Source organism: Tribolium madens, unplaced genomic scaffold, assembly GCF_015345945.1.
Source record: "Tribolium madens isolate multiple individuals breed KSU strain unplaced genomic scaffold, Tmad_KSU_1.1 Scaffold_19;HRSCAF=116;Tcas5.2_LG9, whole genome shotgun sequence".
In the NCBI taxonomy this organism is placed as follows: domain Eukaryota; kingdom Metazoa; phylum Arthropoda; class Insecta; order Coleoptera; family Tenebrionidae; genus Tribolium; species Tribolium madens.
In genome coordinates, this window is record NW_025400983.1 from 4727293 (window position 1) to 4738553 (window position 11261).

The following is an 11261-nucleotide window of genomic DNA, read 5'->3' on the forward strand; positions in this document are numbered from 1 at the left end:
AATATTTCTATATAAATAAATAAATCAGTATTATTTTAGAAAGAGTATAGGTGATTTTGCATAGCATTGTAACATTATGATCATTAATGTAACGAAAATTTAGACCTAAAAATTTTATTAATGACAATTCAAAATTCGGATTAAAACAACATTTTCTGTAAAATATTCACAAATTAATTAGTCCTAATTGAGTAAATACAAAGCAAATAGCCGTTGCACTAAAAGACAGAAAAAACTATGTCGTCAGTATTAATTAAACAAATAGTTGAAGCGTAAATTTCTGTAATTATAGCCGTCGCTTAATTTACCACAACTCTGTCAATATTAAATTAAATTAGATTAGAAACAATTTTAATTGCAAGAACAATTAAGTCGAATTTTTTTCGTGGAAAAAATGATGGATATATCATTTATTAAACTAAAAAAAACACAACATCTGGCATTTATATTATTATATTTTTGCTTAAATTAAAACTCAATTGACGCCATTCATCGCCGACTAGATTTTTTATAAAACAAAATAAATAAAACAAGATCTAACAGTCATAAAAAATGCAAAAACAACAAGTTTTCGGCAAGTTACCTTGCCAACAACTAGTGTAAATATTTTTATTATTATTGTCTCGGTAACAAGTCGTTTGAAAATAAACAAACAAAAGTAAAAACCGCCAACTAATTGAAATTCCTCCCTCTCTTGCCCTTTTACCTTGAAACTGCTCCCGGAAAACGCCAAAAGGGACAACACGTGATCCATTGTTTCACGCACAACATTCACGTTCTTGAACGCACCATCACCATTAACACGACGAAGACGCGCACGAAACGACAGAGGCATGAACGGGCGGCGTCCGAGCCGACTTTCGGGGGCGGTTACCACCTCCCGGAATTACCGGACATTTTGTGCGGTTTCCGGGTGAAAAAACTGCGAAAATCTCTTACCGACGAAGGTTTTTTTTAACGTTATGCAACATGACTGAAATTCAGAAACTGCTAGCACAGCTAGGTGGAAACGTGAGCCACTGGTATCCATTGACGTCAATGCAAAGCTTTCTCTCTCGGTGATACGATGACTCGTTGGTTAGGGCGTCCCAATTATACATGAAACGGTAGAAATTATTCACTGAAGACGTTTCTCGATGGCACGTCACGGAACGGCGAAAAAAATACACTGCCGCTTCTCTAGAATAAATATTTAAAAGACGTGTGTACTATAAATAATATTTGAACGAGGAGTGTTTACAAAAATTCTAGCATGTGTTTTGTTATTTTGCGCTGGTAATAAAATAAAAGCGAATTTTTTATAATTTCCGGTGTTCTGGATTTTTTCCTAACTAAATATCAAGTCCGGGAGTGTCAAGAGTCGAAATTTTATTGTCATTTTCAAAACAATAGGTTTTATCGCCTTTTTATGCCAGTAGGACTTGAGTCCGGTTAAATCCAGTAAAGTTCGGTGTAAAATTTTTACTATTTTAGGTGTAGTTACTTATCAAGTACTAGAACATGATTTATTACATACTTTAAAACTCTAATATTTATAAATTTGCATTATGCTATAAACTGTGTCAATATACAAATGTATATTTACACAAAAAAATAAAATTTTGAATGCAACGGGTGTTTATTTAAAGGCGTGATAGTTGGCGGTGATGTGATTGTGTTGTGAACGGACCACAATTTTAAATACGCCCGTAGAGATGTCAAATGTCAGATTAATAACTTTCAATACGATGGTTCGTTCACAATCAAACTTCTTTCATGGATAGCTTTGACGCCAAATTAAAAAAAACACACCCGTTATAAGTAAATCTAAAAATAATTTAAAGAATTTTTGAGACGTAGAAAAATAAATATCAATAAAAAACTACTAACTAAAGCAATGCAAAAGATAAGATACCTACCTAATAAAAATATTTAAATGAAATGTTTTCCAAGATAATTATTAAGATTAAAAAATTAACTACCTTTAAAAAATGAAGATAATGAAATAAAAATCAAATTCTTGAATTAAGAAATCAGAGTATTAATTATGCAATCAATTTAGGGAAGGGGGAAATTACGATCCTGAAACGAGAATTTAAACCCCAAAGAAAAACACACTTTTTAAAAGAAAGTAAAGATCTTAAAAATGCTCGTGAAATCTTGAGGGGAAACAGAAGAAAAAGTTGGAAAAGAACGTAATTTTGAAAAATCAAAAAAAAGCAAAGAAAAACTGACAATGCAAAACTACAGAAAACATTTTTTTATTTATTTACAATTTGAATTGAAATGTCACAAACTAAATAAAGCGTAGTACCAATAACAAAACGACTCGTGTTTAAACATTTACCTGTTTTGCTAAGTGATAAAGTGGCTCAAAGGATTAAAAAGCAATAACAAAATAAAATGCATCAAATTAAACATTTTGCAAAGCTCATCCACAAAAATAAATATTTTCAACGAAACATCAATTTGGCTTTTAATATTTCCGTTGACTTTTTAACAACGTGCGTAAATAGCGCGGAAGTAGTTAACCTAAATTTAGTTTTTCGTTAGTTTACAAAATTAATTAAATCGTCGCAATGTTTACTTTAGAATAAACTTTATTATATACAGAACGAATCTAAACAGATGTTTCACATTCGGTAAAATGGTACATATCGTGAGTCAAAATGATAAAACCACTAAAATACCATAAAAAAATCATTGTCGTCAGTCGATTAGATAAAATACAATTTATTTATTTATATCAATTACAATTCAGTTACAAAATCGGTTTTTTCCCATGTACGCCGAAGAGTTGACGTGTAAAAACCCTCAAAATATGAATTATCGACACATTTAACTATTTATAGAACTGGAGTACGTCAAACAGTGCGTATGACCCCAACAATAAACAAATAATTGGATACGAGGACAAAGATTTCAAATTAAGCGCCAAACTACCAGCGCCCTCTAGTGACAATAAAACGAACAAGTCCTGAAACGGTTCTAAGACTTTAAATTGAGAAGTTTCCAGGAAGTATCAACGATGTTTTCTTGTAAACTATAAAAAGTGAAACTATTGATTGATGTTGATGGCTCCAGATTGATTGACAATTCTTTGACTTGACGTCATCGTCAATTCGAGTCAATGGACGACTTGTAATAATTTATGGAAAAATAAAACAGTGTATTTTGATATTTGAGATATACGAGGCGCCGTCAAAAATTCCGAAATCGTCTCACTTGAGGGAAAAAACCGTGCGATAATTGGTTATTACCGGTTTCGAAGTGAGAAAACAATTTAATTGGTTCTGGTTTTAACAACACGTGAAGTTCGCTTCGAAAACGTGTCACAAATTTGAAAAGATTAAAAAAGCGAATTCCTCCGGTGCATTTGCGATGATTTCTTACCGAGCATTGCGCTCCGGAGCGAGAGAGAGAAGAAAAAAATGGTTTTGAAAAGTGTCACGTGACTCTCGATTGACGTCAATGATGACCTCCGAGTTCCTAACAGTTGGATATGGTCGGTTTCTGCTCCAAATCCGAAGACCTTCCACGACGCTTGATTTTAAACACACGCAAAGGAACGTCGTCGTCCACAAGAAACAAAATGATTAAATTCGAGTGATGGAAAAATTTTCGTTTAAAAAAAAATTCGGATTGAGATATTTGAGTCATGACTGAAACATACCGGAATTGAAACTGAACGTGAGTCAGTTAAGGTGTAATTAGTTTTTTCGTCGGAAAAGCTAATTAAGTCATTCGAAAATTATGGGAGTGACACGTAATGGCCGCGGTTATGCAAAGGTGTGGAAATTGAAGCCTTGGAAAGGCAAGAAAGATCTAGAGGAATTACATCAGAAAGAAGTTAATTACAGAATTTTCAGAATAATTTGAAATTACCAATCACTGAAAATTGCAAATTACTCGCTTTAGCTTTGTTTCTTAAAAAAATAAGTATGAAATAATTATTAATACAGGCCCCTCTTCAAAATTACATAAAAATGTTTATAATCAAAATAATGATGAACATGGGACTGGGATTTTAAGCCATTGTTTTTTAATCCGAATTTAATTCCAAAAATTATAAATTTCAATTCCAAATTCCTGATATCTAATCCATTTAAATCGGAATATGAAAGAAAATTTTGCATTGAATTTGAAAATAATATCGGTTTAAAAATTTTGACGGAAAAATCGTGGATTTTAATTTTTCAAACAAGAATTTTTAAACTTAAAATTTAAGTCAATAAATGGAAATATTGGTCCTGAATTTTTTTAGCTTGAAAGTCACACCAAGATCTCAATACTTTTAATTAAAACTTTGAAACAAAAATATCTATAGGTACTCAAAATTCACTAACTAAAAAAAAACAATTAAAAAGAAAAATACAATGCACAGCAAAAAAAAATCATTTGATACCTGCTCATAACACAGAAAAGATATTTGTATTTTATTAATAAATCAAAGTGTGTAAAAAAATAGCTTAATTCTTTCAACGAAAAAAAAATGTTTATATAAAATGTAGCTTTTTTTATAGTCTGAATTTCAATTCCAAAGATCGAAAATTAGAATTAAAAATTTCTGATATCTAATCATTGCGAATTCGAATCTGGAGATGTCAGAAAATTTTAAATCTGAATTGAATGACCACCAATGCAGCTTGAAAATTTCGGTTGGAAAATGGTGGAAATTAGAATTTCAAATAAGAATTTTTGAACTCATAATTTAAATCAACGAATGAAAATATTAGTTTCGAGTTTTTTAGGTTAAAAATCACATTTGTAATTAAAATGTTAAGCAAAAACATTTATACTCAAAATTCAAAAAGTAGAAAATATTTGATGTGGATCCTGAAAAAAAACACCAGAAAAAAAATTAATACATTGAAAAGTCAAAGAATTTCATTTGTCTGCTCATAATACAAAAAAATATTTCTTAGTATTTATTAATAAATCAAAGTGCGTTAAAGAAAAAAAAATGTTTAATACTTTCAACAATTAAAAAAATTAAAATAGTATGAAAAAATTTCATTTTTTGTCCTTTACTTTTTTCTTCGAACTAAGTTTGTGCTAGCTGTAAATAAAAAAATGTCATTTGATTTGGTTTTTATTAAAATTTGGAGACGCTTATGATTGCAACTGGGTCCAACAAATGAGAGTAAAAAGTGTCCACTTATCGCTTATGTAAAAAAAAGACAATTAAATGTTTTTTACAGTTGTAACAACAACAAATTTAGTAATCGCGCTACCTCTGGTTGTTATTAGTGGCGCCATCATGCGAGAAATCGTGAAACTATCAGCAATGTTAATCACTATTACAGTGCTACAGCTAGTCGCACGTGCATTTACCTTTTTATTAGCTTTAGTTCCGTTTTTTGTTGAGCGCTTCTCTCCGGAAAGAAACTGTAAAATAAAAAAATCAATTCTTTTATCACCAACACAATAAATACTAAAAGTTTTAATTCTATTTATTTACTTATTTATTTATATAAAAAGGGTACAAAAATAAAATATCACAGGTATAATAATTGAAACGAATTATCTTCCCAACAGTCTAAAATTTTCTACGTCATTGTTATCATAATACAGTTCATTGCCTCCCCGGAGCCTACTGATAACACTCCGGCAACAATCAAGCCGTACTATAATTTCAAACAAGATAAAAAGACAAACGAGCGCAAAAACAAAAATAACAAAACTCCGCAACGTCGCAATCGAACTCTCGATTTTGTCATTATTATTCTCGATTTTCCTCTCGACATATCGCTCAAGTTCGTCCTTTTGCACCCAAACTTCCTCCGATTTTTTCGTAGTAGTAACAATTTGAGTGGTGGTACCCCTGGTCGAATATCCCGGTACTTCACTGCACCCAATCCCATGCACAGCCACACTCGTGTAATTCCTCGCCGCAAATTTAATCCTCGAATCGTTCAATTCGTGGATAATTCGAGTCAAATCGTCACAAAACCACGGATTTCCATTCAAATCGATCAACTCCAAATGGGGCAAATGTCGCTTGATTTCAACAACGTTCAACTGAGTCAAAGAATTCAAACTTAGATTCAAACTCCTCAAATTGAAAAAAGTTAAATTGTAACTCGCATCAAAATGGTCCAAATTGTTCGCAGCCAAATCAAGAAATCTCAATTGGGCCAAACCGTGCCATTTCTCCGGCTCAACATTCAACATATTCCACGCCAAAGTCAGATTATTCAAATTGGCCAAAGGCAAAAACAGATCAGACGCGATTTTGCCAATTTCGTTGCGTTCCAAATTCAAATATTCCAAATTTGTGAGGTTGGCAAACGCCAGGTTTTGTAATTTCTCGATCTGGTTATTCCCCAAATTCAAGATTTTCAGGCTTGCCAAATTGGAAAAGACAAAATCCTCGATGACTTCGATTCGATTATTGCTCAAATCAAGCTTCTCTAGACGTTCCAAATCGATAAAAATATTTTTTTCCAACTTTGTGATATTATTGTGGTCCAAGAGAAGCTCTTGGAGGCACAAAAGTGACACAAAGGCCCCGTTTTCGACTTCTTTGATCTGTTTTCCGCTCAATTTTAGCGAAATTATTGCTTCAGAATCATAAGTAACAAACATATTTTTCGTGAGTTTATTTATTGTGTTGAATGTGAATTCAACACTAGAGCCTTGCCATCCTGGCGTCGCAGGACTAAAAGGGATGCGATTTCCCTGATAGTGAATTATCGAATCGAAAAAACGCACTCGTTGTTCATTAGGGATTGTACATTCTAGGGCTTTGCCCTCGTAGCACAAAAGTACTACCAAAATTATTGAAACTATGCCTCGCATCTGCAAAAACAAGAAAAGTGGGCGATTTAATCAATTATTTTTCGATTTGTGTTTGAAATTGGCGTTAAATTGAATTATTTTACGACGTACCTTAATCAGTTTTCGTGTCCGTGGATTGGAAACAACTACGATATGTCGAGAAATTTATCACAATGACCAGAGTTCTGTTTATTTTCTAATCGCAAAATTTATAGAAATGTTCCAGCAATTAAGAGATTCAATAACAGATGGTGTTTACATGCAAATGCGAGTTAAATTTAGATTTGTTTAATGGGTAAGACAGATCCGTGTAAATATTGGGTGAGTCATTGGGGACGCAAGGAGCCGTTTGTGGGCCTATATTGCACCCTATTATTTAATTTTTTTGTAAAAAAGAGCAAAGAAAAAATAAGAACACCTTTAAATACGAGAAAAATTAAACATTTTTCAATTGGAGAACAAAATTATGCCGGAAAATGTATTAATTTCATAACATAAATTCAATTTTTTTTTTAACAAAAGGTTTAGTGTTGGGAATTTTATTAATTATTTTCTATTTTTGCCAAATAATGTGACATCGATAAAGTTTTATTTAATTAACGACAATTAAAAATTTGGATTTTTATATTAAATTCGTACAAACTAACTTTTTTACATAATTTTTGAAAAAAAAAAAAAAATTAAAAACCCCCAAAAATTCCAAGAAGTACGAAATATTTAAAATTTAATTAACTCTTAACTTCTTCCACTGTCAAATTAAACTTAATAGATTATCAATTATACCGAGTGATCAAAAATGACTGTTTAAGTTGACAATAAGTACTGATTTTTATTTTTAAATAGTAGGTACACTGCACAAGCTTGTTTGTCAAAAAACAGTCAAATAAAACCATATCTATTTTAGGTAAAAGTGTTGCAAACATACAAAAAAAAAGTTCATAATATTGTTATCAACTCAGTCTTTCTTCAACACCCGGTATTTATTCTTCTTCTTACAAATCTCCGAAAATATCAATAAGTAAATAGATACAGGGTGCGCCAGAACACGCGCCCCAGAGAAAATTTTCAAGTAAGGTAAGATACCAGGAACATGAAAAAAATGTTTAAAAAATTCTAACTGTCAAAAAATTTTGACATTTATTTTTTTTAATTTGACATTCTTTTATATCTATTTAATGATATTGATGATCTTGTATATGTTTTTTTACTATTATTTAGTAAAGGGACAAAATTTTTTCTCTGGGGCGCGAGTTCTGGCGCACCCTGTATACAACATTAAAAAAATCTTTAATTTTTTTAAATCTTAAATCTTAAAAAATCCCCCAATGCAATTCAAGAAATTTCCAGATTTCCCCGAAAGTTCGAAAAATTCTCCAAAACCATCAAATAAGAATTTTTTTATTGCTTTGTTACTTTGGATAATAATGCCTTTTTTAACTATTTTTTTAAAATACTAAACTTCTTTTTCATTTCTTTCCGAATCTATTGCAAAAAAACAAATTTTAAAATTTTTCAGTTTCATTTTCAAGTGTATAGATGTTTTTACAACATATTTTAAATTAAAACTCAGAAAAAATCAATGGAACGAAATTTCAAACGGTATTAGGTACATCATTTTGCAAAAACCTCAATAATAAAATCCAAAATTACTTAAATGAGTCACTAAATCCTGGAACACCAAAAAAATCCCTTTTATACATCCTCCTCCATTTTTTTTTCATCGTTGATTGCCTTCAAAATCCTGAATAAAACTCAACAGGGAATAAAATGTATTATTCCCCCGTTTTTGATTAATAATATGGTACTTTATTACTTTGAGAATAAAATACATAAATGAAACACGATTTGTAGTAATTGTACAGTTGCGGAACTAAAATATTTCGGACAGTATTGTCATTTTCATAATGTAAACTCTAAAACAACCTTTACATTTTCAACCTTTTCATTTTTTACTCTTGTCATGTTTACGTCATTTTGACTTATTTACTTTCAAAAATAGCGTCACCGACAGAAAAGTTTAATTGTCAAATGTCAGTCATGATGACAGTAAAAGGTAGTTTACACTGAACTTTTTGAATGACAGAAATTTGAATTCCGCAATTGTGCACTTAAAAAAACTGGAATTGAATCTTTTGATAACCGTCATTATTTAATTATGTATTATGTTATGTATTAATTATGTTAATTTTCTCTGTTGGGAGAAAAGTTGTTGTATGCACCTCTGAAATAAACATCGTTAATCCCGAGAATTCTCGGGATTGAAATAAATAGTTGTTTATTCCCTTCATAAATAACTATTATTATAGACACAAAAAATATTTTTGTCGCATCGTGAGCGATAATTCGTCCACCTAACCGCAAATTGTCACCATATTTCACTCCTATTATGCACTTTATCTCTGAAATAGATACCAATAACAGTTGCGCTAGCCCATAATTGAATATTAATCTAAATTTTCACTGTACTTTGAAGGTTAAACACTTTTTTGCCTTCATACATATCTTTCTATTTTTATTGTAATAAATTACAATTATCATGTTGCTACTGCACCGTTTCCAACACAAAAACGAGCTTATAGATCGGCATTTATTATTTACTTATCCTAATCGATAGCAGTCCTAGTAACAGTCACACTTTCACTTAATTTTCCTCCGGGAAATGACCAAAACCGATTTTACCCATTCGTAAACAATGAAATAATTCGTATTTTGGTCGGAATTCCGACAAGTCCGAAAATAAATCTTTAATTAAAATGCATGGTAGCGACTATAAACATCTCCATTTGCGATTTGAGAAGAAACAATTCAGGGAATGGTTAACGTAAAAAAAGGTCAAGAGAATGTTGTGACGCAAACGAATCAATTCCAATCGATTCAATTGAGACTTTAAATTGTTTCAACTCGAATTAAAGATCCTACCGTTATGAGGCAGTCCAGAAGGGGTGTATTTTCTTGTCTTTTCGCCGGCTCGTTGGTGTTTTTCTCATCCTAGAAAAACAAACATTTTTCAGAACTTAATTTCCCAAAAAAGTGCATCATTTATTGTATTCAAATCACGAAAACTTGTTTACGTTTGAAACAAAAGACTAGTACCAGATCCTTGTTTGGCGCATAACGGATTTGTTCTAGGATTAAAATGGAAAAAATAAATGTCGTCGCTCAATTATTGTTATTTAAACAAGACAAAAGCAAGTGGGATTCGCGTTATCGCCACCATGTGTTCCACTCCAAAAAAACAATAATTTACATGAGTTATTTACGAGCAAAGCCTGGAGGTTTACAATTTTATGACACATTGTTTCAAGACTGTTATTGCGTTTTTATGTTTTACAGTAAAATTGAATTTCTAGAAGGGGGGCGTCGAAAAATTTATTCGTGGATGAAATTAATTTAATCAGAAATGTTTTCGCAAGGTCGAGTAAAAAGTTGGGAAGTTGGCCACTAAAATCTGCATGAACTAATGTCAATGCCGAATTGTCTAATTTTCACGGCCAACTGATAACACCAACGTTACGCGATTCATCAAGTTGGCTTGCTTATTGTCAAATTAATGAACATTAACACAAATTTTTATTACATAAAAAACGAAGTTTGTTTTTTATTGAAATTAAGCAGACAATTTTTAAATTAACTTTCCATTAACAATATTACCTTGCTTATCGAATTGGTATGTAATATATAAAATTTGTAACAGGTCAATGCTAAAAAAGTGTGTTACTTTTAAAAACAATTTCGTACAAGTCTCAATTATCAATAATTAAATATTAAATGTTCTGGATGGGAATGTATTGACGTCATTTCCGGTGTACAAGATAAGTAAAAGAAAAAATTAACAGACCTAAATGTGTTATCAGGGATTTTAGTCGCCACCCTGTATACACGAATTGAGATAACTGATGATCTTTAGCAAATAAAACGTTAGTTTTTGGAAGGTTGATTAACGAAGTGTAAAATAATGAAATAATTTGAAATTACATACCAGAATTCTGCGAAATAAGAATGTAAACACACTTCAAAAATAACCCGGAAAAAATGCCCCTCTCAGTCATACCAACTTGACAAAAATAAATACCCAGAAAAATCGGCACTTAAAATACTAATTAGTGCAAAAACAACGCGACATTTATAAACAAAGCTGACACATTGCATTGTTTAAATAAACAAAATGTTTATTATCTCTAGGAATGTGAGAATTCCCGTTATTCTCAAATTTTGAGTAATGATTTTCCGAAATGTCATTTCCCACAGCCACCTGCATTGAGGGTGCAATGCACCTTATGTTTATCTAAACTTAACCTAACTTACATCAGTCAAAGAGTTGAGGAAAAACGACGACGAGTACGTCTGGGGCGGAAAATTCGTTGCAATTTCGGCCATGGGGCACACAACTATCACAAATTGTGTAAAAGTTTCAAACAGCGTGAACACACATAAACAAACGATGTCCCACCGCCAACTATTCATTCAAAAACACGCCTTCTGTGGGTAAAAGCCGAGTTGCG

At 31.5% G+C, this 11261-nt stretch overlaps 2 protein-coding genes across 4 annotated transcripts in view; both read right to left on the bottom strand.

Moving 5' to 3' along the window:
- LOC123015476 (inositol-trisphosphate 3-kinase homolog) overlaps positions 1 to 11219 on the bottom strand; it is a 30512-nt gene extending 19293 nt beyond the window's left edge. The window contains exons 1-3 of one of the 3 annotated variants that reach the window (XM_044415216.1): positions 11065 to 11219; positions 9679 to 9747; positions 5314 to 5367 (exon numbers count right to left, since the gene is read on the bottom strand). In XM_044415216.1, coding sequence (XP_044271151.1) covers positions 5314 to 5367; positions 9679 to 9747; positions 11065 to 11136 — 195 coding nt within the window. In that variant the 5' untranslated portion in view covers positions 11137 to 11219. Of the gene's footprint in view, positions 1 to 706; positions 856 to 5313; positions 5368 to 9678; positions 9748 to 11064 lie in introns of those variants that run through there. The other 2 variants (XM_044415217.1, XM_044415218.1) reach the window with 2 other exon arrangements.
- LOC123015477 (leucine-rich repeat and immunoglobulin-like domain-containing nogo receptor-interacting protein 1-B) lies at positions 5415 to 6948 on the bottom strand. Its single transcript, XM_044415220.1, has 2 exons — positions 6871 to 6948; positions 5415 to 6780 (listed from the first exon to the last, which is right to left on the bottom strand). The coding sequence occupies exon 2, from the start codon at positions 6778 to 6780 to the stop codon at positions 5503 to 5505; it is 1278 nt and encodes a 425-aa protein (XP_044271155.1). The 5' UTR covers positions 6871 to 6948; the 3' UTR covers positions 5415 to 5502.
- Positions 11220 to 11261: the final 42 nt, after the last annotated feature.

Excerpts from the sequence above, each read along its gene's own strand:
- LOC123015477 (XM_044415220.1), bottom strand. The coding sequence starts at position 6,780 with ATGCGAGGCATAGTTTCAATAATTTTGGTAGTACTTTTGTGCTACGAG.